This window comes from Aptenodytes patagonicus, unplaced genomic scaffold (assembly GCF_965638725.1).
Source record: "Aptenodytes patagonicus unplaced genomic scaffold, bAptPat1.pri.cur scaffold_92, whole genome shotgun sequence".
Lineage (NCBI taxonomy): Eukaryota > Metazoa > Chordata > Aves > Sphenisciformes > Spheniscidae > Aptenodytes > Aptenodytes patagonicus.
This window is the reverse complement of record NW_027472039.1, coordinates 306,336-333,643: the sequence shown is the minus strand read 5'-3', so window position 1 is coordinate 333,643 and position 27,308 is coordinate 306,336. Positions and strand designations below refer to the sequence as shown.

Genomic DNA, 27,308 nt, shown 5'->3' with positions numbered 1-27,308 from the left:
GCACAACCCCATAAAGATTTGGCCATCTCCAAAAAAGGGACGATATGAGGGAAGTGCCAGCAGGTGGGGCCAGTGCTTGACAGCAAAGAGATACATGCAGCATCTACCCAACTTATCCAACCTTCACTGCTCCCAGCTCCATTTAGATATGAGATGTCGATGTGAAATGTGTTAGAATAAACATGTCCTCAGAACACGGTTTCTCCATGCAAAGTGCTGGGGTGAAATGTGGTTTTGGAAATGGCTGCACAAACCTATATTTACAAAGGGGGTGAGAAAGTGCCATCAGCTTGCTGCTCCGTGTCATGTCCTATGGAAAAATTCATGAGACTTTACAGACCAGCACCAAAGATCTGAAAATGCAGACTTCCTGACCACTTCTTACACCCAGGCCTTTCCTGCATCTGTTTCAACTTCTGCCTAACCTCTTCCTCCAGGGCTTGACTCAGTTGCCCACACCGAGGGGGCAACTTTCTCCAGGATCTGTGGGAGCAGCTGAAGCCTCCACAAGGGACTGGGGAATGTGAGCCAGGACTGACAAGAGCCTTTCTGGAGCAGGAGCTGGTGGACAGACAGGGGAGGCCAGGGCATCTCAGTGGAGACAACCCATTTCTCTCCTTGGACCAGAAAGGTAAGCCTGGGCAATTGCACCCGAGGTGTCCTACACTGTAGCAGGTCACTCGCATCCCTGTCTTCACCTACAATGGAGTCACATGTAACTTACCCTGCAGCGAATGACAAATGAGGGGATCTGCGTGTTCCAGAGTCTACTTGAAGATGCTCCTGAGCCCCTGACATTTTGGGAGCAGTGCAGCTTTAGCTCGTCAAGAGAGAGCATTTCATTCCCTCTGCCTCTTTGCTTGCCTCTGGGAATGGAGGGAGCTTGTGACTCCAACGTGTGACTCACTGTGTGCAGAGAGCGACTATGGACAGAGTCCGGGGCAGGGAGAGTTTTGGGGGGTCTTGGGGTGACCTGTGCTTGACACAACAATGGGTTTGCGATTAGCCTAAGGCCGTCCAGAACGGAAAGTGAACTTCGGTGGAGGTAACGTGGAGTCACCACACAGCTGAGGAAGGTCTTTTGTTTATTGAACTGGGCCTTCCTTTGGTTTTCTTTGTTGGCAATTAAGAAACATCCTTCCGTGTCAGCTCCTTTTCCCAGTAAAGCAGGTGGGAATTGGTGCCCAGGAGCGGAAACATGCAGCTACAGACTTCAGTGGGGAAAGCTCAGGTTGGAACAGGCTGCTCTAAGTCCTAGTTGCCTGGTGAGAGAAATGGTGGGGTTGGGGCAAAGACTGTCCGTAGAGGGTCTGACAGAAAGGGTCTTGACTTCCATATTCAGGCTCCATTAGGAGACGTTCAGGATCAATATTGTCTGGAGATTGCTGATATCACTTAATGTGTGTAAGAAGAAATACAAAGAAAAAATTAAAAACTTGTTTTTTAGTTTTGAAATCTATTGGCTTCTGAAATCTCTCAAAAGAACCCCATAAGAACTGAGGGATTAAGGAACACTACGCACAGACACTTGGCTTGTTGGGGCGTTTTGCATGTTAATGAGCCCTCTAGTGGCAAGATCCTGCAGGTCCTGGCAGATTGAAGAAGCCTCTAGAGAAGTAAAAGTCAGCAGCAAAACTCGGAGTTCCTGAGGGTGTTGGCAGGCCCCACTGACGCCCATCACCGGAGAGACCGTGTGGAGGGCATGACCAGAGAAGATTCCCGTCCCTGGGGACTGGTGAAGCAGAAAGTCAGAAGCACTGGTTACAGGTGGAAAAGCCAATGTGGAGGTGGCTCTGAAAGCCTTTGATGCATTTCCTCAATCAAGAGAGCAAAGGCCTGAGCCCTGTCCCCTGGGAAAGGGGATTCTTCCCTCATGGGAGTCTCGGGGCTTTTCCTGGGGGCGGTGAGAGGTGGGGGTGTGCAATGCTGAGTGCAGGACAGCGGGAGGACACCTCCCAGCCTCTGTGGAGGTGAGGAGGCCACAAGGCACTGGGAACATAAGGAACTGCTGTCCTCTCCTGGGCCCCCCTGGAAGAAGCAGCAGCCATAGCCGGGAGGACAAGGATCTCAGTTCTGTTGGGGGCTGTCCCAGCCCCACCAAGGCCCTTGCTTGTCCCCACCACAGGCTGTCCTACACTCTCCTATACCTGTGCCTGTTTCCTTGAAACCTTTAACCACCCCCGTGCTTCCCTGCCTCACTCTGAGCCGGGATCTCCCAAGCTGGTGTCCCTGTACGCTCACTGGTTGTGTCTTCAAACACAAAGTTTTCTGAGGATGTGCCAGTGCCTGTGAGTTCCCAACAACTCACCCAGTTTCTTCCAAAGCCCTGCTAATGCTCCCCTAGCACCCAAGATGTCTTAGCCCCAGGCTTGTTTGAATCTTTACGCCATATGCCAGCACTGACCTGCGCAGCCTCCTTCTTCTGCTGCCTCAACTTATAAGAAATCAACCTACTTCAATTCAGGATGACCCCCACCCTACACTTACCCATGCTAGTTCAGGTCTCCTTCCTACCCTTAGCACACTTGTTGCTACACATATACCGCTCCCTCACCTGCACTCCCATGTGTCTCACAAATCCTTCCCTCTTCCCCTGCACTGACAGAACCTCATCCCAGGAGGTCTGGGCTTCCTCCAGGCTCACGGATGTTTCCTGAGGTCTGTCCCAGCGTGGGGACTGAAGGAGAAAAAGAGGGCAAGGTCCTTCCTGCCATATTCCCGGGACAAACATTCTCTGCGTCTCCTCTGCCAACAGCCATCAAGTGCCTTTCCTTTCTGGGCTCTGACATGGTTGTGAGGATTTGCTAAAGCCAGCAGCCATCACTTGGATTCTCACTGATGGGCCCCGACTCTCTCTCCCAGACCTCCACACGGGCAAGCACTGCTGCTCAAGGCCGCTTACGCTTCAGAAGAGGCCTTGAGCTTCCTGGATCGGCCTGGTGCTTATCAACTACCTTCCTGGCGCCCTCCAGCGCTCATGGTGAGCTTTCTTGTCCATAGCAGGGCCTTTATGACCATCTTTTATGAAATCATTCTCCTTTTATGATCTTCTGTGCAGAAAGAGTAGTCACAGGAAGGCATCAAACACCCCAGAAGGGCTGCCAAGTGAAGTGCCAGTAAGAACCAGGTGAGCAACACCCACGGCTGTGGCTTCCTTGCAGGGAGTCCCTCCTCAGAAGGGGAGCCAGCCTCTGCCAGCCTGGCGAGGGAAATCAGCAGTGGCCATGCCACCTGGGAACACAAAGGGTGTCTTTTGCAAGACCGCCCTTCATCTGAACCGCTTTAGATCTGTACTTTGGGATTGGGTATCATGCTGTATATTGCAAATACTGATCTAATTGGCATTGCCCTAAGTGGCTACCACAGGTGCCCACTGCTCCACTGCCGGTATTTATATTTAGGGACATTAATGCCTTTGTTGTTGTTGATGTTGTTGCAGATACTGGTATTCTTGGGGAAATCGCACCAACTCTTGAAGGTTAATGGAAGGATTACCATCTTAGTGGCCCTCCGGTGAAGTGGCTCCTCTTTGCCAATGTCTCACTGTCGTGGCCCAGGGTCTAAACCTGGGCAAGTATTCTGGGTGTGGTGTCAAAAGCGCTGAGCAGAGGGGGATAATCGCTTCTTCTGGCTGTGGTCCTGCTCCAAGAGCCCAGGATCCTCTGCTGGGTCATGTTTTGCCTAATGAAACTCAAGGACCACCAGAGCCTTTTCCACAGAGCTGCTCCCCAGCCACGCAGCCCCTGGCCTCTGTCACTGCAGCCTGTAATTCCCCTGCTCAGTCCTTGGCTCTCTTTAGAAGAGGTATGCAAGATTTGCCTTTTGCTTTCTCTGGTCATGGTGACCTTCCAAAATGTACCAGAGCAGCCCTGCTATGATATTCGGCTGGTCTCTCAACATCCTTGGATGCATCCCGTCTCAGCCAATGGACTCTTAAGGGTTGACCTTACCTAAGTAACCCCAGATTGATCTCCATCCACTGCTGGATTTTGCCTGGGGTTCTGCCTCGTAGGCACACGGAACTGGGAGACCTTGCTGGTGAAGACAAAGGCCCAGAGTACCTCACACCTATCTACACCTACTCTTACTAAAGTCAGCAGTGCCCACACATGAGATTCATTTCTTCTTTAACTGTTCCTGAAGTAGTAACAGCTCATCGTTGGGCCCTTGAACTCCCTTGCAAGTATCAATTCTATGGGAGCTCTGGCTGACTAAAAACCAACCGTATTTCTGAATTGCTCCTTTGTTTCAATCCTTGCATCCACCTCTTGTATGCTTCCTTTTTTCTATGGAGCTTCCCCATGAGTTCCCTGTTTCCCCAAGCTTCTCTCTTGATATCTCTGCTTGCTTTCCTGGCTCTTGGTACGCACACTCTCGTACCTGAAAGGCACTGTCCTCGAAGACCAGCTGTACGGAGTTCTGCTGCTCTTCTGTGCTGCTCATATGGGATCCCCCACTTAAAGTCGCTCTTGCGAGAAGACAAGGTCAAAGCCTCCTCCTCTGAGGTCTAGCATCTGCACTCTTCTATTCTCCTTCCCCGTGGGAGGTGAGACCCCACTGCTTCATGCTCATGACAGCCAAGACTGACGCTGGTTTTCACATCCATGTCCAGTTCTTCCTTCTTTGAGAGTAATGGATGCAGATGAGTGTCACCATTTTTGGCCAACCTGGCAGCTGTGCTATAAAGCCCTGTGTCCCAAGCTGTGTCCCAAGCCCCTCCAGAAACCTCCAGGACAGTTTCCACACTCTTGTGGTTTCCTTCCAGGGAATGCCAGGGCAATTCAGGTCTGCAAGGGGACTTCAATGGGTTCTTTGCCGCCCACCACAATGGCACCCTTACCAGTCTCTCCTCTGACCCTCACCCTCAAGGGCTCACCCAATTTCTTCATCCCAGAGAGGAGCTGAACACATCTAAGCAGCTCCTTCACACTGAGGACACCTCCCTCCTCATCTTTCCAGCCTGCCTCTCCTGGTGATCCTGTACCCACCCATCACGGCACCCCAATCCTGTGAGCTGTCCCAACACGCCTCAGCTGGTATTCCCCCCAAGTGGAATGAAGAGATTGCACGCAGAGCTCCAGCTCCTCCTGGCTGTGCCCCAGGCTGAGGGCATGGGTGCATGTCTGGGCTGCAGCACCTCAGCTGTGGCACGTGTGGGCTGGGACCAGACTTGGAATGGGGAAACCTGCTATGAGGTGCCCAAGGCCTCAAGTGTGCAAAGGCTTTGCTTCAGGGCAAAGACATGGTGAAGTGGAGAGCAGATGGCAATGTAAAGAAGAAATGAGGTGCCCACAAAGAAGGCAAAGCCTGTTCTGTCCAAGGCAAAAGAGAAACAGAGCTGGGCTGTGCAGTCTGAGCAGGAGAGGGGTTTGCTGTCTGAGGTGTCTCTGCAGGCTCTGAGGGCTTGTGGTGGAGGTGAAGCTGATCTCAGGAAGGAAGAGATGATGTTGAGAGTGTCCTTGGGTGTGGACCTCCTGCAATCCCGGCACAATGAAAATCATTGGCCTGATCCATGATTGTGACATCGAGGGGATGGTTAAACGATGGGGGAGAGAAGAATGGCAGAGATTGAGAGGGAATGCACATGAGTGGGGACCCTGGTGTGATGTGCTTGGCATTCATGCACTGCCCAGCATCTACTGGATAGAGAAGGGACAGACCTTACGTCACTGCAGCGGTGGGATTCGGTCACTGGCCCAAAGGTTCCGAATTTGTCTGAGATGCCCTGGGTGGTGCTTGTCACACAACTAGTCTGAATGGGGATCGGGTTCTTGTACAGGACCTGTGCTGTCCATGTCAGCTGCATGCAGTTGTGCTGGAGCGCCCTGGCATCTCACATAGCGCTACAGGCCTGTGTTTGGAGATTCCTTTAAGATTCAGCTGCCCTGAATTAGTTGAGACAATGAGAGTGCAAGGGATGCACTTGACAAAACTGCCATTCTACTGGAAGGACATGTAGAAAATAGAGCTGATGGAGAAGAGAAAGGGAGAGGCTTAGCTCTCCCCATGGCACGTGATTCCATTTGGTCAGCTGAATACCTCTCTAGGCTGCCCAGGACATAAGGAATATGTACAGGTTCAGGTGTCCTAGATATGGGCACCCGATGTCATTCCACCTGGCACAGTTAATTTCCCAGCAGCCCCCAAGAAGATGCCCCCAGATGCTGCCCTGTCTCTCAGCATTGCTCCACTAGAGCTTGCAGTCACCTGCACACATCTTAGACCACCCCCTGAACCTCAGATGGCACCAGGTGTTGGGGTCTGAACAGCTCCCTCCTGCTCTCTAGCTCCATTCTTCCCATGGGAGCTGAGACATGGAGCTGACATGTAGGTGCCGATTGTGTGCCCACCTGAACTGATGCAAGAGGAATCCCACCTCCTGTGGGTTGTCTGCATGGGAGGGAGATGAGACCCCTTCTAGCCCCAGGACTACAGACCCAGGATGAGATGCCTCCATTGACTCTGCTGAATCCCTTCCCTCAGCAGGGGTAAAGGAGATCCCTCCCTGTCACTGTCTGGGTGTCCTGCCTGATGATGAGACAAGAAAAAGGGATTATAGGACCTAACTCTGTCTCTGGGAAGAGAACTGACAGAGCAGGAAAGAAGTCTCTCTGCCCAGCTGAGGGAGGGAACATCAGTGATTCCTTCAGCCTGTTTCACAGCAGGTTCCCCTGGAGCCCCAGGGACACCTCCTGGGAGCCCAGAGGGGGCAGGGAAAGTGCTGCCCTGGGCTGGTCCTCTGCTGCTGAGCTGGGCTGGGCTCCTGGGATGGAGGGAGCTCATGGCAAGCGGGCAGCGCTGCCGAGAGACAGCTCTGCCCAGGAGCAGCTCCTCTGCAAAGCGCAGCAGGGCTGAGGGCACTGCCTGCAGGCACCGAGGGGAGAGGAGCGAGGCAGAGAGAGAAGGCAGCGTGGAGTGGGAGGAGAGCTGAGTGTCCACTGTGGGAGAAATGTTCACAGCCCTTGACACAGTAAGTCTCTGGCTGCAGGGCAACACAGCTGCGGTTCCTGGAGAGATCTCCTAAAGCTGGCACATGACCACAGCTTATGGAATCTGTCAGGAGGACTCTCAGTGTTTCTCTAGCGTAGAGGAGGAGGAGGTGTTGCAGAGCAGGGCTTCCCTGCTGCCCTTTCAGAGGGACAGGGCATGAGGTTTCCCTTCTCCCAGGGACGGCTGCAGGGCTGTGAAGGTGGGTGTGCAGCCAGGGGTGCCCAGGGCTGTCCTTGCGAGCAGGGTCCCTGCGCCCCAGGGGGCTGTGTGCCAGGGCAAGGGACTCTGCCGCCTGCCAGGGTCAGCACTCAGCCTGCCCGGGGAACTCCCCACGGTGCTTTGGGGAAAAGCTGTGGGTGGAAGGAGCGACCCCCAGCAGGGCAGGGTCCTTCTGCTGTCGAGAGGGTGCTGTGTGGGTCAGGGCTGCTCAGAGCTCCAGATCATTTCTAAGGCATTTCTGAGGAAGTGCCTTAGAGAAGGCCCTGGAGAAGGCCCTGAGACCCCAGTTCTGGTTAGCACTTTTCTGAGCTGCTCCTCAGACCCTGCACACACAGAGATGCCCTTGGGCGGTGTCCTGCTGCCAAGAGGGGTCTGCAGGGCAGAGTGGAGCACGCAGCGGGTTGGATGGAGCCTGTGAGCACTGGCAGGGAGGAGACGTGGGGACAGAGAAACATCTCCTGGCAGGGACAGCTCCAGGCAGCAGAGATGGGCAGGGAGTGAGAGGGGAGCTGGTCCCAGCAATGCTGGGGGAAGGGGGATCTGGGCACCTCCCTGCCACCCCCTGCCGGGCCAGACCCCTTCCCCGGAGCAAGCCCCTGATCTCCTCTCCCACACAGCAGAGCTCTAGGGAAAATGAAGTAGATTTTGTTCACACTAGTCTAACATAAATATTTTACTGCCTTTTCCTCCATGGTCAGTGCTGATGCCCAGCAGGACCAGATGTCCAATGGCAGCTCCATCACCCAGTTCCTCCTCCTGGCATTCACAGACACGCGGGAGCTGCAGCTCTTGACCTTCTGGCTCTTCCTGGGCATCTACCTGGCTGCCCTCCTGGGCAACGGCCTCATCATCACCGCCGTAGCCTGCGACCACCGCCTCCACACCCCCATGTACTTCTTCCTCCTCAGCCTCTCCCTCCTCGACCTGGGCTCCATCTCCACCACTCTGCCCAAAGCCATGGCCAATTCCCTCTGGGACAACAGGGCCATCTCCTACCAAGGGTGTGCTGCACAGCTCTTTTTCTTTGCCTTCTTGCTAGTAGCAGAGTATTGTCTTCTCACTGTCATGGCCTACGACCGCTACGTTGCCATCTGCAAACCCCTGCACTACGGGACCCTGCTGGGCAGCAGAGCTTGTGCCCACATGGCAGCAGCTGCCTGGGGCAGTGGGTTTCTCCATGCTCTGCTGCACACGGCCAATACATTTTCCATACACATCTGCAAGGGCAATGCCCTGGACCAGTTCTTCTGTGAAATCCCCCAGATCCTCAAGCTCTCCTGCTCAGACTCCTACCTCAGGGAGGTTGGGCTTCTTGTGGTTAGTGCCTGTTTACATCTGGGGTGTTTTGTTTTCCTTGTGGTGTCCTATGTGCAGATCTTCAGGGCCGTGCTGAGGATCCCCTCGGAGCAGGGACGGCACAAAGCCTTTTCCACGTGCCTCCCTCACCTGGCCGTGGTCTCCCTGTTTCTCAGCACTGGCATGTTTGCCTACCTGAAGCCCCCCTCCATCTCCTCCCCATCCCTGGACCTGGTGGTGTCATTTCTGTACTCAGTGGTCCCTCCAGGAATGAACCCCCTCATCTACAGCATGAGGAATCAGGAGCTCAAGGATGCCCTATGGAAACTGGCCCAATGGACGCTGTTTCACTGACAGTGAAACCTCCCTCCCCTTCTCTGCACATTTCCCAGAGTTTATCTTAGGCCAGGAGTCTGCTGTTTTCCCTTGTGATCATCCTACTTATAGATATTTTCTGGGTTTATACTGCTTCTCTTGAGGCTTGATCTTATTGTGTCTGACCCTTGCACAACGCTGTCTCAAATGTCACCTGTCCACATGCAGCTCTTCAGTAAAAGGTTAGCTGCCAGGTGCAGTGCCTGAAGGCTGAGCTCTTCCTCCAGATCTGCTGCCAAGAAAATGTCCAAGGAATTGGTCTTTTGAAGAGGCTGTTCTCCTTTTGTTCTCAATGGTTTGGGAGTTAAGCTCATGGTACGATTGGGTTCCACTGGACCGAAATTTCTGGTTTTCAAAGCCCTCTTCTTGGTGTCCAATGGCAGTGGAGATGGTGCATGGGCTCCCAGTTACTGTCTCTGGTTGCTTCACTTATGACAGGATGGATGGCAGATAGTAGTCTCTCTGGACATGAATTTGGAGGGCTCAGGAGAGGACGGGGACTCGCCACGTGCCCTGGAATGGGAGTGAATTGAGACACACAAGGCGAATCACCCTCAGAGGTGAAGTTCCCCCAAAGCAGAACACTAAATTGAGGCACGCACAAAAAAGGACTTTGCCATGGGAGTCAGTGGGGTCCCAGCAAGCAGAGGGAAGGGAGACTGGAGAGATGTGGGAGCTGCCTGCGGAGGCCCAGGACTCTGATGCTGTCCTGGGGAGTGGGGCTGGTGGGGATAGAGAAGGGGGCAAATGCAGTTGGGGACACCCTACAATATGAATGCAGCAGAGCTAGAGGTTGACTGGCCTCTATTTCCTTGGGGCCTTGGGGGCAGCATCAGCCCTGGGGCTGGTGGGGAGGCTGACCCCCGTCTCTGCCCCCCAGGAGCCTTCAGAGGGCTGGGGCTGCAGTTAAGGGCCTAGAGTTCTGCAAGACCCTGCAGTGGACCCTGCCATGGGGTGAGGGAGGTGGAGAGATCTGGGGAGGGGCTGAGCTGGGCCCAGAAAGGCCTGGAAGAGCTTAGGGACATGGTTTAGTGAACATGGTGGTGTTGGGTCAACGGTTGGACTCGATGATGTTAGAGGTCTTTTCCAACCTTAATGATTCTATGATTCTATGATTCTGTGATTCTATTATTATTATTATTATTTTTATTACTATTATTATTATTATTATTATTGTTATTATTATATTCTATTTCAATTATTAATCTGTTCTTCTCTCAACCCACGAGTTTTCTCACTTTTACTCTTCTGATTCTCTCCCCCATCCCTCCAGGGTGGGGAGAGTGAGCAAGAGGCTGTGTGGTGCTCAGTTGCCGGCTGAGGTTAAACCACGACACCTAGTCAGCCATCAGCTGCCTGTGTCAAGAAAGGGAGGGGTGAGGCAGGTGAAAGGGACCTGTCTGGGTGCTGGCTCTGAGGACACCTCTGTTACAGCCACCCGACCTGCTGTGGCAGGCAGGAGGGCAGGCCACGCTCATGGACACCCTGCTCAGCCCTATCTCCCCTGGAGCAGACCTGACACCAAGCAGCATGGCACCTCAGAACCACACCTGGGACTTCAGCTTGGCGGGGGTTCGCCTGGGAAGAAGAGCCCAGGAGTGAGCTCATAGCCAGGCTGTGTGGGGGCTGATCAGGTGCCTGGAGGACAAGGCAATGAAGGAACCAAGGGATTTGAAACTGTGGAAGAGTGGAAAGAATCCCAAACAACGGTTGTCTAAAAGAAGGGGAGACAAATCCCAGGTGGAGAGTCCATGGCACATGGGAAGGCACCAGAAGGAGAAACTCCTTGCTGTCCACGAACACCGGGAATGTCTTGAACAGTCACAGGTGGCATTCAGCTTCCCTGAGGCCAGAAACCTACGAGTAGGATCCTAGGATGATACGGTTATTGAGGTTCAGAGTAGACCTTGGGAGGTCTATAGAAAACCCCTCTGCTCAAAGCAGGGTCAGGTATATGGTCAGACCTGGTTTCTCAGGGCTTGGTCCATCTGGGTCTTGAAAACCAGCAAGGACCAAGGACTTCACAAGCTATCAGGGTGACCAACGCTTGTTCCAATGCTTGCTTCCAATGCCTCATGGTGAAAAGATGAGCCTGCCCCACCCCCTGCTGTGGGGTGTCCTTCAGCCATTCCTTCTCCAGGCTGAACAAGCCCAGCTTCCTCAGCCTTTCCTCACAAAGTGATCCAGCCCCCTGACCATCTTCAGGGCCCTTCCCTAAATCTGCCCCAGCTTGCCGGCACCTTTGCAGTACTGGGGCTCCCAAAACTGGACACAGTGTTCTGGATGTGGTCTAACAAGTTCCACATGGAGGGGGAGAGCCCCTTCCCTCCACCTCCTGGCCATGCTTCTGGTCGTACAGCCCAGGGCCCTGCTGTCCTCCCTTGCTGCCAGGGCACGCAGCTGCCTCCTGTCCAGCTCCCTGCCCACCAAGACCTTTCCCACAGAGCTGCTCCCCAGCCAGGCAGCCCCCAGCCTGTGCCATTGCCAGGGTGAGTCCCCTCCAGGGGCAGAACCTGACATCTGTGGGATGTCATGAGGTTCCTGTCAATACGTGCTCTCCTCCTCCTTGAGCCCTTTCACTGAGCAGAGGCCTGGGAGACCTTTTGAGCAAAGCCTCGGGCACTAAAGGCATTGAGTGCCTCAGCCTTGTCTGTGTCTGCTGTTAGGAGCCCTCCCTCATCACTCAGCTGCATGTTCCTTGTTCAGCCTTTTACTGCAGACACAGTGACTGAAGCTCTTCATTTTGCTCTTGATGTTGCCTGCAGCCCCCATCAGCTCCAGGTGAGCTTTGGCTTTCCTAAACGCATACCCGCATGCTCAGGTCATATTTCTAAATTCCCCCTTCGTAGCCTGTGCTTGCTTCCACCTCCTGATCATTGTGTGGTAGCTCCCATCTGTGACGTGTCCCTGAGCCAGTGCAGCCCCAAAGCCCAACACATGCCCCCACATCCCCACTCATCAGACACAGCACAGGGCAGGGTATGTTTGGGGTGGGGAAACGTTCCCCCTCCACAAGTCCCCGTGGCAGCCCAGCCTGGGCTGGCCCCATGGCAGTGCCCACCACAGCGTGCTGCAGAGCTCTGGGCGCTCACCGCACAGCCCCAGCCCCTCTGGAGGGCACAGCAGGTGCTGGGGGGCAGAGAAGGGTCAGCCCCCCACCAGCCCCAGGGCTAGAGGCTCACCAGGGAGTGAGAAAATGGAGGTTAGTGAAACTGAAGAACTCCTGGTCCAGTGTCCAGGAGATCCCCACCACAGACTGCCTCTGCCAGCTCAGTGCCAGCCCCTCTCCCCACACCACCACAGGAGTCCTGGTCAGGGGACCGAGAAGCCTGCCCCGAGGGGGTGCCTGCAGAAAGAGGTTTCTCGTTCTCATGGGCTCCTCCCTGCAGGCACAGAAATGCTCCCTTGCTCTTCTCCCTGGACATCCCTTTCCCCAGGTGAGCATGTCCAGGCTGGCCTGGCCAGCCTGTCTTGGTTCCCAGCCCATGCTCTTCACAGGGCGTTGACCTGGCAGGGCTGCTCTAATAAGACCAGATCCTGCGGTTGGCCATGGCCATGGCTCCAGGGAAGCAGCAGCCCCGATGTGAAGGTGGCAGAAAGGATCTGTCCACTGAGGCAGCGAGGGGCAGCCCCAAGGTCCACAAGTGCTGCTCCTCCATGTGGCAGCTGGGCTCATGGCTCCTTGACCTCTCCTGTGTGCTGGGGCTGCACCCCCAGCTCCAGAGGAGATCTAAGAGATGGGAGCAGAGACAAATAATATTCTGCTGGATTCTTGATTGTCTTTACCGACACGGGGAGCCTGGCTCCATATGTACATGAGGTCTTTTGGGTCAGAAAACACTGCTAGAGGGGGAAGAATATTATTATTTAAGTAGAAGGAATACATGAAGAATAATAAACCAAGAGAAAAACAAGGCACATATGAGCAAAAGAGCATCCGAGCTTTTCCTGAGGATGATGGACACCTTATTGATGCTGCAGTAGTCCGTGTTCACAGAGTTTGCACAGGGCATCCTTGATCTCCTTGTTCCTCATGCTGTAGAGGAGGGGGTTCACTGCTGGAGGCACCACCGAGTACAGAAACGACACCACCAGGTCCAGGGATGGGGAGGAGATGGAGGGGGGCTTCAGGTAGGCAAATATGCCAGTGCTGAGAAACAGGGAGACCACGGCCAGGTGAGGGAGGCACGTGGAAAAGGCTTTGTGCCGTCCCTGCTCCGAGGGGATCCTCAGCACGGCCCTGAAGATCTGCACATAGGACACCACAAGGAAAACAAAACACCCCAGATATAAACAGGCACTAACCACAAGAAGCCCAACCTCCCTGAGGTAGGAGTCTGAGCAGGAGAGCTTGAGGATGTGAGGGATTTCACAGAAGAACTGGTCCAGGGCATTGCCTCGGCAGAGTGGGAGTGAAAATGTATTGGCCGTGTGCAGCAGAGCATGGAGAAACCCACTGCCCCAGGCAGCTGCTGCCATGTGGGCACAAGCTCTGCTGCCCAGCAGGGTCCCGTAGTGCAGGGGTTTGCAGATGGCAACGTAGCGGTCGTAGGCCATGACGGTGAGAAGGAAATACTCAGCTGAGGTAAAAAAGACAAATAAAAAGAGCTGTGCAGCACATACTGGGTAGGAGATGGCCCTGGTGTCCCAGAGGGAATTGGCCATGGCTTTGGGCAGAGTGGTGGAGATGGAGCCCAGGTCGAGGAGGGAGAGGCTGAGGAGGAAGAAGTACATGGGGGTGTGGAGGCGGTGGTCGCAGGCTACGGCGGTGATGATGAGGCCGTTGCCCAGGAGGGCAGCCAGGTAGATGCCCAGGAAGAGCCAGAAGGTCAAGAGCTGCAGCTCCCGCGTGTCTGTGAATGCCAGGAGGAGGAACTGGGTGATGGAGCTGCCGTTGGACATCTGCTGGTTCTGGGCATTCAAACTGCCAAAGGAGATAAAACAGAAAAATTCAGAGAAGCTTCTCTGAGCAAAACTTAATTCATTCATTGTGAAACACCCGAGGGTGCTTTTCTTGCCTGGGGGACTGTTCTGCAGCTCCGAGGCTTCAGCTCTGGTTTGTGCTGGCTGAGGGCGCTGCGCAGAGCAGTGCCCTCTACCCGTGGGCTCCTTCAGGTTCGGCCCTGCTTTACAGCAATGACACATGGAGGTAGCAACAGCCCAGATAATTTGGAGGGAGGGTTCCCGGGGAGGAGTTCCCTGGGCTGCACCAGAGCGGAGGGTAAAAAGCTCAGAAGGATGCTTTCTTCCACAGAGGAGGGGGGGAGATGACGTGCAGCAAATGTGCCTCGTTACCCTGTGTTTTAGACTTCAGACCCCCCCATCCCACTTGGGAAATGTTCTTGGAAAGGGTGAAATCCCCCCGTTGCCCCTTTGCTCTCAGTGTAAACCTCCGTCAGTGCTCACGTCCAGGAGGGCTGCTCTGTCCATCAGCCGGGTGCCCAGCTGCCCTGTGCTCGCACCGCTCTCAGCTGGAGGAGGACCACGCACAGAGGTTGCTCTGAAGAAGAAACCGGACTGTACTGGGAGCAGAGGGGTCCTGTTCAACGTGGAGATTTAAAACCACCTCTCCTTGCCAGCAGAGCTATGCAGAGTGTAATGAAGAGGACAGGACAAGGATGCTGATTCGCATGGGCAGATCAGGTGCTCTCAGACATCACAGAGGTCCGACAGGAGAGCGATGCCCTTCTGGAGTGATGCTCACAGCCTCGCAGGACTCCCTGTCCAGCATAGTCAGGTGCCTTAAGGTGGTGTCTGCTAAGGGAAGCAGCGTCTCATTGCCCAACCTCGGACTGCAGTGTCTCCAGCCTGGACAATTAAGAGAGGGCTTGGGCACCTTGGTCCCATGGAGACACCTCCAGGGCAGCGCCCTCCAGGGCAGCGTCAGAGCAGGCACTCAACACCCCCACCCCTTGCGCCACACCACCACTGTTCTGGCCAGGGACCCCAAGAGCAGGAAGAAGAGCAGCACAACCAGGTGGAGAAACAAAGAAAGACTCTGTGACTCTCCTCCTAAGGGAAGCAAGGAGAGGAGAGGTGGCCGGGCACTCGGCAAAGCCTTCTCCTTACCCAGCAGAGCGCAGCCCCTCCCAGTTAGCAAAATCCCAGGGCAGTCGCTCTCAGCCCCTTTGCTCTGCAGAGGCAAGTGGCCACGTGTCAGGAGAGATGCACCTCTGCCGTGCTAGAGCTCTGGCTGCAGAGGAGGCAACTCCTGCCCTGGACCACGCAGCCTGGAGGGCAGAGGCTCTGCTGGGTGGGAGACGAGACCAGGGCTCTGGCTCAGAGGAAGGCGTCTGTGTTGGAGGGGATGACAGGCAGCTTTCCAAATTCTCCCTCCCGTGACATTTCTGGTCGGAGCTGCGTAGAGCTCTCTGCCCATGTGTCTGCTGCCTGGAGCTATCCCTGCCGCAAACTGTTCCTCTGCCCTCAATTTTTCCCCTGTCTGGGATCACAGACCCCATCAGCAACTACTGTCGGCTCAGCTCTGACCTGAAGAAACCTCCCCGTTTCAGGCACTCTCTAGAGGTTCTCCCCGTTTGCAGGCAGTAAGGAGCAGGTCAGACAAACCCCGATGAGGGCAACAAAGGTGATGCTGGTGCTCTCCGTAGGTAGAGGAGTGGATGAAAGCAGTTTACTTGGCTCCTACCACACCCACTGATCCCTCAGTGTAGCGGCTCAGGACTCTCAGTCTCCCTCTCCAAACATAGCAGCGCCTTTTCCCTGAAAGAGCAGGAAACTGAGAGCATAGACTCCGGAAAGCTCTTCACCTTTAAGGCATCCCCTGCCTTGATCTTCCTCTGGAAAAGTCCCCTCTGAAATGCCCTGGGCAGCTCTGGGTGCACACCCTGGCTTCACCCCTTCACGCTTGTCTAACATGAGCCCCTGGACTGGGAGTCCTCCCGACGGATCCTGTAGGCTACGATAGCTGTAGGAGACCCTGCCAGGAACCGCAGCTGCATTGCCCTGCACCAAGAGACTTACCGTGTCAAGGGCTGTAACGATTTCTTCCTTTGAGCTCTCCTCTGTCCTCCCACTCCAGACTGCTTTCAATCTCTCTCTGCCCTACTCCTTTCCTCTGCCACGCTTTGCAGAGGAGTTGTTCCTTGGCAGAGCCGTCTCTCTGCAGTGCTGCCTGCTTACCCTGAGCTCCCTCCATCCCAGGAGCCTGTCTCAGCCCAGGAGGACAGGACCTGCCCAAGACGTCACTTTCTCTGCCCCCCACCCCACGCTGCGCTCCCGCCAGCTGTCCCTGGGGCTCTCCAGGATCCCATGTGGAAAGAGACTGAAGTAATCACTGATGTTGCTGTCTCACCTCTGCAGAGACATTTCTTCCCAGCACTGTCCTTTCTCCTCTCAGAGACACCGTTAGGTCTGACAATCACCCTGCCTTGTCCCGTCATTAGGCAGGGCACCTGGACACTGACAGGGAGGGATCTCCTTTACCCCTGCTGAGGGAGGGGAATCGGCTGAGTCAATGGAGGCATCTCATCCTGGGTGTGTAGTCCTGGGGCTGGAAGGGACCTCAGCTCCCTCCCATGCCTGCCACAAACCCACAGCAGGTGAGATTCCTCTTGCTTCCGCAACGGTGTCTGTTCAAAATAGGCACCTGCACTCCTTTTCTATGGTCCCATGGTCATTGGTGGAGATGGAGAGCAGGAGTTCACACACAAACACCTGGTGACACTGGAGGTGCCAGAGGTAGTCCACGAGAGTGGAGCAGGACTGAGAGCGTGGGAAACACCTGGGGGCATCACCCTGCAGCCTGGTGAGGATGCCAGCTGAAACGACGGCAGATGCCCACATGTAGGACATCACCACCTGTCCCTCCTCACGCTCTTCAGGGCCGCCTAAGGAGGTGTTCAGCTGACCAAATGGAGTCATGTGCCCGAGGGAGAGTGAAGGCTTTCTCTTTCTCCCCTCCCTTAGCTGTATTTACTGGCTGTCCCTTGTCTCTAACAATAGCTGTCTCACACGTCCCCACGCAGCCTAACCGAATTCAGGGCAGCCGCTCAGCTAATGGCCACATACAGGCCTGTAGTGCTGTGTGAGACGCCGAGGCTCCCCAGACATCCATAGCCCCGTACTAGCTACTCTGAGGAACATTAACTCTATCCCAGCCAAAACCAGCACACCAGGGTGCCCCTTCGCTGATGTCGGGGAGCGCTCCATGTCTTCCTGACTACAGCAGCCAGTCAAACACAGGCGGTACAGTCAGGGCAACAGGTTCCTTCTCCTGCTGCAGGCTGCACAGAGCAGGTACACAGGGCTGCTGGACTGGGGCCCCCAGGCGTCCCCGCCTCATTTTTCAGCCGCACCTTCTACTCCCCCTTTTCCCCTTCTATCCTGACGCTCTACTTTCCGAGCTTTTGGCTGGCACGTTTTCCCTTTATATTCTCACCAGTTTCACCCCAGGCCAACTAGGTTTCTCCTTTCACGGCCTGCCATCTCCAACAGCTTCTCACTTTCTAAAGCGGTGAGTTGCACCTCAAGCCAGGGTTGATGAAGACAAAAGTGAACGAGAGCTTCTGTAAGCAATGAGACGGCAGACACCATCAAAAAATGTCTATCGTCTCCACTGCGCACCTTAGAAACCTCGAGAAATCTCTAAAGGCACAAATAAGGAGCAGCTTAGAAGCTGTTCACATCAGTCGGGCAGGTTTGGATCCCGGTGAGATCCATGTGTTTAGAGAAGACTTTTCTGAATGACTCCTCAAGTTCTCCGTCTCTCAGGCTGTGGGTGAGGGCCTTGATTAAAGATGTTAAGGCAGCATAGAGAGACTATTTCTTTCAGGCTTCCACTTCTGACAGTATCTGGTACGCGCTACACACTGTAAGAGTCCCATCGACAACTGTATCCCCAAGCAGGGATTGGAGGAGAGGAGCAGGCGTAAACATCTTCTGCTTCCTGGTGCTGAGAGAGATTTTCAGAGTGGGGGAAAGGATGTAACTGTGAGATGCCAGAAACTGCGGAGATGTGAAGAGAGCACGACACGGAGGGGGAGAAGCAGAGGTCTCGCAGGGAGGTCCTGGAGACGTGCCTGGGGCGTGTGAACACAGGGCTCTGGGATGAGCCAAAGGGTACAGGAAGGTCCTGAGGGGACATAAAAGCAGATGGGGGCCTGGGGGCACCCCGAGAGGACCCATGGGCCAATGGTGAGCTGGCTCCCTACCCCCTGCAAGTGGACTCCCTGCCCCTTCCAGCCCGGGCGGCAGGTCACAGTGGGGTCCTTTGTGACCCCCCCTCTGTGACACCCCACGGCACCATATATAGCCAGCGGGGCCGTGGCCCTGCAGTGTCTGACAAGACAGCGACGGGACAGGGCGGGAGCACGGAGCTGGCGAGGAGACCCCGAGCGCAGCCCACGTCTTTCCCTGCCGCCCCTGGCAGCCTCGTGCTGCCGAGGTGTTGCCCTTAAGCTGCCCCCCCCCTCCCCTCCCCCCAAAACTTTCCTCCATTTCGCAGGATGGCGGAGAGACCCCCCAGCCACCCCAAGGTGGCCTGGGAAGAGGTGGGGGCTCCCCAGGAGAGCCGCTCTCCGCCAGAGCCCTACGAGGTGTCCACGGTCCAGCCGCTGCAGACCGGTGAGTGAGGGGCCCCCCGGGACTGGCAGAGCTGGGGCCAGCAAGTACGACCGGCTCAACGCCGGGACCCCATTTCCTCGGCACGCTGGCAGCAGGAGTCCCACGGGCAGGGACACAGTGATGCCTGAACGCCAAGGCTGCTCGGGGCTGGGAGCCGTCCCCGGCACAGCCTCCCTCCTCAGCCATGCCGAGCTTTTTCACCGATTGGGAAGCTTGTTGGCAAAGATGCTTTGTCCTACCGACTCTCCTGTGTTTCCCCTCCACGTAGGCGAGACGCTGCCAGAGGGGAATCCAGAGCATCCGGAGCTCCAACTGGGATGGGATTCTGAGAGCACCTGGTTGCTTTCTTCGCTCGACAGCAGCGACATGACCACGGTAATGAGCTCCCCCCTTGCTGGGACTCTTGTCCCTGGCATCCGCAGGAGGCTTGTGTGAGCAAAGGGACCCAGAATCCGTGGGGTTGGCATGGCCTTACTGTCCCTGCTGAGAGGGTTCCTGCTGTCCCCGAGCAGGGACTAGGCGAGGGTGGCACTCCAGTGTCCCAGCAGCAGCTCCAGCCCTTCTGGCCACCAGCCAGCCCTGGTTCTCTCTAGGGCAAGCACACGGCGCCCATGATGCCAACCCTCCTCCCTCACCCTGGGGACCCTCTGCTCTCACCCTCTGCCCTGCAGAGACTGCAGCCCCTGCTTCCAGCTTTCCTGCGGGCACTGCTGACAGCACTGCCGGGCACCTCTTGCCAGAGCTGCTCGCGGTGCTCAGCCAAGAAGCACCATCAGGGTGCTCGGCGTGACATGTCTTTGCTCCCCTCCTTCCTCCCGTAGGTGTTTGGAGAATACCTCCAGCCTTCTCAGATGACAGACATTCTCCTCGTGGCCATTGAGGCCTTGACAGCAGACGACATCTACGACAGGCAGCTGGGCAGCAACATCCTGGATATGGCCATGAGAGACCCTGCCTCCTGGCTGACGGATGTAAGTGCCCTGCGGCTGGATTGCCCTGCCCGTGAGCCCTGTCAGCCCTTGTTCTTCCCTCCTTCCCTAACCCAGCTCTCTCGGGCACCTGAAGCCATTTCAAGGCAGCAGAGAGGGATGGGAAGGGCAGCAGTTTCGGTGGCAGCTTGGGAAATGGCTGCACCATCCTCACCTGTGTCCCCTCCAGGTGCCAAAGATTGTGAGGTACACCCACAAAAACATGGAGCACATCCGCATGGAGCCAGCCCGGCACAGCCTGGATTCATTCCTCCTCCTGCTGACCAAGCGGTGCCCCAGGGAAGTGGTCAGGAGCCTGTTGAAGATCTCTCCAACATGCGACAGGTACCGGCCGCGACAGCCTTGAGGGCTCGTTCCCTGTGGGGAGAGGGGCCCAGAGACGCTCTGGCTGCCAGGCTCATGGAAAACTGCAGGACATCCCCAAGGAGCAGGGCCCTCCATCCCACCACGCTTCCCAGCCCCGGTGGGTCAGCCAGGCCCGCAGCAGCCAAAGCTGGCCAAGCCAGAGTCCCGCCACCACGCTCCTCCCTGCACCCTGCTCCACCTCAGCCCCCTCCTGCCTAACCGGGCAGGGTCCCCGGGCACCCCAAGTGAGGGGGGTGGGCAGGGCCAGGGCTGCAGCACCGCCTGGGTCCGGAGAGGCTGGCCTGGGCACGGTGCAGTGGCCGAGGCAGCCCTGCTGACCGAGCGCTCTGGGTCTGCAGCGCTGCCCTGGCCATGTGGGAGGTGATGATCTCTGTGCCTTGGGCTTTGTGGAGTGTCTTGACGGAGCTGCTCAGCGTGCTCCAGGACCAGCGGCTGCGCAAGGTGTTCAGCTGTGCCACGGAGGACGCCTGCATCTATCCCTTGGCTGTGAGTGACCTTCAGGGCTGTGCCTGCCTCCCCAGGGAAACAGGCACGGCCCCCTCCCCTTCCGTCTGCCTCCAAATGGCCACCACCTCCAGTACATATGGACACAGCCCCGGAGGGTCAGCAGGGACCTGCCCAGCACCAGCCAGACCCCGTGCCAGACACTTGGGGCCGCCCTGTGCTGTTTTGGCCCCGGTGAAAAAACACGAAGCCTGCCCCTGCCCGGGCAGCACCCTGCTTCCCCCCTGCCTGCATCCCCCTGCCTGCATCCCCCTGCCTGCATCCCCCTGCCCTGCTCTGCAGCCTGGAAACCCAGGGCAGGGGCAGAGAAAGGAGCAGAAGCCCGAGTCAGGGCAGTTGCTGGGCCTGGGGCAGAGGCACGGCCTCTGCGCAGGCTGAGGGGGCTTCAAGTCTGGGGAGAGGAGACACTTACCACCGCCCACGTGTCGTGCCCCCTTTGTGCCAGCGTGGTGGAGGGAGCCCTGCGGGCTCTGCTGGTCTCTCACTGCTGTCTTCGTTTTAGCTGCTGCTCTGCGCCGACGTTGGAACAGAGGAGTTTGCTGCCCTGTACAAAGCCCAGAGGTACCTGAGGCATCCAAGCCCGGTGATGCTCTCGCTGGTGCTGAGGGGCCTCATCACGCTTTCAGAGACACCCGAGACGGTGAGCAGGGTGTAGTCAAGCGGAGCCATGTTGGCAGCCGGGGCCTGGGGCAGGGGGTAATGTGGTGGCTTGGCCTTGGCTGGGAGGCAGGAGGCGGGGTGAGGGCTCCAATCACCCTCCCTGCTATGGAGGGGCCTGGTGGGTGCCTGGGGAGCCCTCCAGGCACAGAGGCTTGCCAATCCACCTGCCCCCTTCAGGCCGGTCGGTTTCAGGGGGTGGCTGAGCAGGGGACACTGCTCTCCTGCACTCCCTTCCCTTCCTCGGGCTCTCCCCGCATCCCCATCAGTGGCCACTGCCTGCCAGGAGGCTGCTGCAGTGACTCCTGGGCCACCTGCTGGGAAGCCGGGCGGGAGGCTGGTGCTCAGCAGCCGGCGCATTTTTGCCAGGGTGCTCGTTCCCTGCTTCACAATAAGGAAACTCTGTGTGTTTCGTACAGGCAAGAAAAATACCGGTCCTGCTGCCAGACATCATGGAGACCCTGCAGGATGCCAACGCTGATGTCAAGATGAAGGCCCTGGTACTCCTCAGGAACATGATGGGTCACATGAAGAGGGAGGAGGCCAGCGTCATCGCTCTGCAGCTGGCGGAGAAGCTCCTGCCCCTCTTTGATGATGTAAGGCTGCTGTGGGAGCCTCAGCCCTACAGATGGGCACCCTGCAAAGACAGCTGCCCTTCAGCCCAGCCCTGTGGGCAGCACTTGGGCAGGGCTCCCCTCCTCACTCCTCTTGCATGGCCTTTCAGGTCTTTGGGGCTCTTCAGCCGCAGCTGCAGATCTGGCCCACAGCCCCCGTGTTCAGGATCCCACCCCAGAGCAGCCCCCCTCACATCAGACATGCTGATGCCCTTGCTCACTGTGGGCACGGAGCGGCTGTTGCTCAAGTCCCCCTGTCCTCCTCACCACCAGGTGTCCAGCCAGGTGCAGGAGCTCTCCATCAGCTTCTTCGAAGACGTGATGAAGACTGTGGTGGGGAGAAACGTGAAACAGATGAAGAAGAAAGTGCAGAGGGTCCTGCTCCCGCTCTTTCTCCACATGAACGACCAGATCGAGAGCGTGGCGAAGGTGAGTGACCAGCGACCCACTGGGGACGCCGGGAAGGGCGTGCCGACGCTGGCCTGGCATAAGGGGCGAGGGCTGCTGGACGTCAGAGTCTGGGAATGTGTGTCACCCCAGGGTCCCACTGCTCCCCTCCTTCCCTGCCCTGGGCCCACCGCTGCCTTCCTCCTTCCCCCCTGCTGCCTGCTGCCGAGGTGGATGGGGAGCGGGGGTCCCCTCCCAGCCCCGCTCTCCCCACTCAGCCCTCCTCCAGCACAGCCCAGAGGAAGGCTCCCTGCAGACCCAGCACGAGCAGGGCCGGGGAACCTGGCACAGGCATTTCCCAGACCTGCCCTGCCTGGTCCAGCAGGGCTCAGCAGCAGCCCCACGGCCACCGAGCACACGAGTCCCTACGGGCTTCCCAGCTGTCCCTGCAGGTGTGGGAGGCCAGGGCTTTGAGCCCCAATCCCTGTCCCCCAGGGCTGTGCCCCAGAGACCCCCAAATGTTTGGGCCAGGGCATGTCCCAGCTCCCTGAGGGCAGGATCGCTGCAGAAACAGAGCCCTGCTCACCCCGATGCCCTTTCAGGGGGCCAGTGAACTTGGCCTCTGCAGAGGGGTGCAGCACTTAGAAGGGGTGGAGAGCCAGCTTGTTCCCCAGCCTGGGGCAGGGAGAATGGTGGGAAGGGAGGTGCAGCCAGAAGGGGACTGGCCCTGCATCCCGGGATCAAAGCTCTGCTCACCCGGAGCCTGGGTGTGGAGGAGCTGGGGCAGCCCCGGCTGGGGAGCCCAGCGTCCTGCTGGGGGATGCTCCTGGGACGTGCTGCTGGCTCCATCCTGCCCCAGTGCCTCTGGGGCTCCAGCCCTCGCTGCCTACAGCTGTGGGCCCACACCTCCTTTGCCCTTCGGCCTGCCCCCATCCCTGGCAGCAGCTCAGCAGCTCTTGAGGATCTCTGTTCTGTTGGCCGGCAGCAGGAGATACCTGAGGTGGTGGCTGCCCCGTGTCCCTGCCCTGGGCACTGAACCCAGTTCAGACTCTGTCCCCTGCTGCCTCTTCCCATAAGGGGCTGGGAACAGCTCGGAGCCTGGCCAAGAGGAGGAGGATGCCAGGGCTGCTTCCCTGGGCTGTGGTGCCATCTCCCAGCCTCTGCTTCTCTGCAGGCCTCTGGGAACACCCTCCTCGCCTGTGCAAAGTTCCTGGGATGGAGGAAGCTCAGCTACCTGGCCGAGACGCGTCAGACACACCTGATTGGAGAGTGCTTGGTGAGGACAACCCCCAAGCCCCACGGCCGGGCCCCACGTGCCCGTGGGGAGGGCTGTGCAGCTGTGCCTCGCCTGCCCTGCTCCAGCCTGGAGCCCAGAGCCTGGAGCTGCATCCTCCTTCCTTGCCCTCAAGCACGCAGCCCCCAAGGGCTCTTCTCCAGGCCCTTCTCCCCTCCCTGCCCCCAGGGTGCTGAACAAGACCCTGGCACATGTAAGCCCTGGCACTGGGACAGAGGGGTCGCAGCACCCCCAGGCCCCCTGTGCCTGCGGCTCGCTCTGAACCTCAGCCCCACAGGGCTCCTGCCTGGGAGGGAGGGAGGGAGGGAGGGCACCGGTAGGAGGGACTGGTCCGGATGGCTGGGGAGGGTCTGTATGAGCCACGTGCCCTTGTGCTCTCTCCAGCTACTGCACAACAGGAGCAGGGTGGAAGAATATCTGTGTCAGAGCCTGCCGTACCTGAAGGACGCTCAGGCCACCCTGCGAGTGGCGGCCATCAGGTTCATCGGTGAGCCCCAGCCCCTGGGGTCCCTCTTCTGGCAGCCTGGCCCCGGTCCCCTCCACTGCACCGGCAGCAAGGGACAGCCCTGTGGCTGCCAGAGCCCCGGCTGCCCCCGTGCAGGGCCCGCCACGCAGGTGGGCTCGCTGGGAGCCTTGCTCAGTCCCGCCGCCCTCGCGTACTGTCCTTCCCTGGGGTCTGCCCTGCTGAGGGGGAGGAGGGGGTGCAGCCAGTCTGGCAGGGCCGGGGGCCGTGCTGGGGAGCATGAGGTCTGACAGGAGCTCTGTGCCTAGGGCTTGCCGCATGGCACCTGAGGAACCGAAGCTTGGAGAAGCTCTTGGATATCTGCAACGGTGAGTAGGGGTGGTGCTGTGCTGGCAGCATGCTGGGGAGCAGGAGGTCTGACAGGAGCTCTGTGCCTAGGGCTTGCCGCATGGCACCTGAGGAACCGAAGCTTGGAGAAGCTCTTGGATATCTGCAACGGTGAGTAGGGGTGGTGCTGTGCTGGCCGGGGCTGGCGGGGCAGGGGACAGAGCCGGGGCAGGGTGCTGCCCTGCCTGGCCCCGTGCCAGGGCAACGCTCCACGGGCAGAGGAACATGTCAGGGGCACATGGGGCATTCCTGAGCAGCAGCTTCCAGCTGGTCTGTTTGTCCCACCTGCTCCTCCTGGCCAGGGAAAGAGATGGGTGGGGCTGGCATGGGCTGGAGGGGACTCCTGGGGGTCTCTGCAGGCAGTGGGGGTTCACGTCCACTTCGCTTCCTTTCGTTGCAGCCCTCCTGCCCTTGGGGAAGGACACGGAACTCTCGGTCAGCTCCCTGGCAGTTCAGACCCTCTTCATCCTGACAAGAGATGTGCCAACATCAGGATGGAGCCTGCGATCGCTGTGCTGCTGGCCCTGCCGAGCCTTTGAGAGATTACGTTCTCCTCTCAAAAACGGCCGTATTTGAATATTTTCTTTTTAAATAAAGCTGGAACAAGCAGCCCCGTCCCATGGTGTCCTTCCCATGGGGACCACCCTGAGGGTGCTGAGCAGACAGCGCCCTTCCTGGCCTCTGCCGCTGCCTGCAGGACAGCACACCCGGACCCAGGGTGTCCTTGCAGCCAAGCCCCAGCTGCCCCGCTAGACCACAAAGCCCCGAGGGGAGGAGGGGAGAAGCTTTAGCCCAACCTGCCCCTCCTGAGACATCCCAGGGCACGAAAAGGCACCCGTGCTCTGCCAAGCTGGCGAGTCGTCACTTGTCCCGGCATCAAACTCCTCTCTTGTACTGGGAGCTGGGCTGGTTTGGGCTGGGATGGAGTTAATTTCCCTCGTAGTAGCTGCTACGGGGCTCTGGGTTGGATTTGTGCTGGAAACGGTGTTGATAACACAGGGGTGTTTTCGTCCCTGCTGAGCAGTGCCTACACTGAGTCAAGGCCTTTTCTGCTTCCCACCCCGCCCCACCAGCGAGCAGCCTGGGGGTGCACGAGAAGCTGGGAGGGGACACAGCCGGGACAGCTGACCCCGGCTGACCCAAGGGATATTCCACACCATATGACGTCACGCTCAGCAATAAAACTGGGGGGGGAGGTTGGCGGGGGGGCCGCTGGCCGGGCATCGGTCACTTGGTGGTGAGCAACGGTTTTCATTTGCATCACTTGTCTTTCCTGGGTTTTATTTCTCTCTCTTTGTCATCTTCCTTTTGATTATTATTATTATTATTATTATTATTATTATTATTACTTTAGTTCATGTCAATTATTAAACTTTTTATCTCGCGCGTTTTCTCTCTCTTACCCTTCCGATTCCCTCCCCGCATCCCGCCGGGGGGAGTGAGCGAGCGGCCGTGTGGTGCTCGGTTACCGGCCGGGGTTACACCACGACAGTCCTTTCTCCACCCCCTCTTCCGTGCCAATGTCATACCCACATCTTCAATGTCTACTACATTGCTTCCAAGACAATGTCGGAGGAGTTGGTGTTTTAACGAGTCTGTTCTCCTTTTGTTCTCAATGTTTTGGGAGTTAAGCTCATGGTACCATTGGGTTCCACTGGACCAGATGTTCTGGATTTCAAAGGTCTCCTCTTGGTGTCCAACGGCAGGTGAGATGGTCCATGAGCTCCCCTTCTCTCCTCAGGTTTCTTCATGTACGACAGGACTGATGGCATACGGCAGACTCTGTGGAAATGAATGTGGAGGGGTGAGGAGAGGCGAGGATGGGGACTCGCCACGTGCCCTGGGGTTGGAATGAATGGAGACTCAGAAGGTGCAACACCCTGAAAGGTGGCGTCCCCCCAAAGTAAAGCACTGGATTGAGGTATCCACAAAGGACTCTGCAGTGCCATGGGAGTCAGTGGGGAGCCAGCAGGCACAGGAAGGGGAGACTGGAGAGATGCGGGAGCTGCCTGAGGAGGCCCAGGGCTCTTGTGCTGTCCTGGGGAGTGGGGCTGGTGGGAGCAGAGAAGAGGTCAAATGCAGTTGGGGTTGCGGATCACCAACAAGATGACTGCAGGAGATCCTGGGAGTGACTGGCCTCTGTTTCCCTGTGGCATTTTTGCAAGCATCATCCCTGGGGCTGGTGGGGAGGCTGAGACCCCTCTCTGCCCCCCAGGACCTGCTGTGCCCTTCAGAGGGGCTGGGGCTGTTGCCGCATGGCCAGAGCTCTGCAGCACCCTGCGATGAGCACTGCAGTGGGACCAGCCCAGACTGGGCTGCTCCGCTGGGCTGGGCTGGGCTGCTGTAGAGGGCAGGGGAGGTGGGAAGAGCTGGGGAGAGGCTGGGCTGGGCTGGAAAGAGCCCATGAGAGGGAAACACCAGTGTTCCCAACGCTGTGAGAGTGTGCAGGGTGAGGGCACCCAGCAGGGTGCTCACGGTGCAGAGCCAGGCATCGTGGTGAAGGAAGCAAGGCACCAAAGGTGCAGAAGAGAGGGGCCCAGTCTGTGCCATGTTCCCTGGACACACCAGGAAAGACGCTCCAGGGAATTTGTCCCAGATGAGACCCGCACACCGGCCATTTCCATGTCTGGTGGTACACCCCAGCCCTGAGGAGGGACCTTTGCTGCTGCATGGTCACCTCTGTCCTCCTCTGGGGCCCTGTGATACCCAACTCCACCGCACTCATTAATAGAAAGGGAACCAGTTTCCTACTGACTCTTACGACACACGAGTCCCAGAGCTCTGGCCACTGCTGGTCTCTCAGCCAAGCCCTTTCCCAGACAACTCCAAAGAGATCAGGTGCTCATGGCCGTGTCCCTTGGATCTTTCCAACATTGAAAATCTCCATTGACTGAGGTCCCACCAACGGGCCTGGGCCCTTGCTCCACTGTTTCTCCCTGAACAATTTCTCAAAAACCCCAGCTCTCTCAGCCTCTGCTTCTCCATACTGTGCTCCAGGCCTCAACCACCCTTCTGGCCTCTGCAGGACTCGCTCCATTCGGTGTAGGGTCTTCCTTGTGCTGGGAAGCCCCGTACTGGACGCAGCAGTCCTGATGCGGCCCAGTGGTGGGTTCACCTTGGCCAGCAGCCAGACAGCCACCCAGCTGCTCACTCCCTCACTGCCCTGACTCAACAGGACAAGGGGA

At 57.5% G+C, this 27,308-nt stretch overlaps 2 protein-coding genes and 1 long non-coding RNA gene across 3 annotated transcripts; 2 read left to right on the top strand and 1 right to left on the bottom strand.

Moving 5' to 3' along the window:
* Positions 1-7,929: 7,929 nt before the first annotated feature.
* Positions 7,930-8,859, top strand: LOC143173507 (olfactory receptor 14I1-like). Its single transcript, XM_076363773.1, has one exon. It carries the CDS (start codon positions 7,930-7,932, stop codon positions 8,857-8,859), a length of 930 nt encoding a protein of 309 aa, XP_076219888.1.
* A 3,987-nt stretch (positions 8,860-12,846) lies between these two features.
* On the bottom strand, positions 12,847-13,782 carry LOC143173506 (olfactory receptor 14C36-like). The gene has a single exon (XM_076363771.1). It carries the CDS (start codon positions 13,780-13,782, stop codon positions 12,847-12,849), a length of 936 nt encoding a protein of 311 aa, XP_076219886.1.
* A 10,407-nt stretch (positions 13,783-24,189) lies between these two features.
* LOC143173514 (uncharacterized) lies at positions 24,190-24,732 on the top strand. The gene is made up of 2 exons (XR_012997579.1): positions 24,190-24,234; positions 24,524-24,732. It is a non-coding gene; the product is annotated as an uncharacterized LOC143173514 (long non-coding RNA).
* Positions 24,733-27,308: the final 2,576 nt, after the last annotated feature.

Bases quoted from the DNA above. Each gene is read 5' to 3' on its own strand.
- LOC143173507 (XM_076363773.1), top strand. From the start codon at position 7,930: ATGTCCAATGGCAGCTCCATCACCCAGTTCCTCCTCCTGGCATTCACA.
- LOC143173506 (XM_076363771.1), bottom strand. From the start codon at position 13,782: ATGTCCAACGGCAGCTCCATCACCCAGTTCCTCCTCCTGGCATTCACA.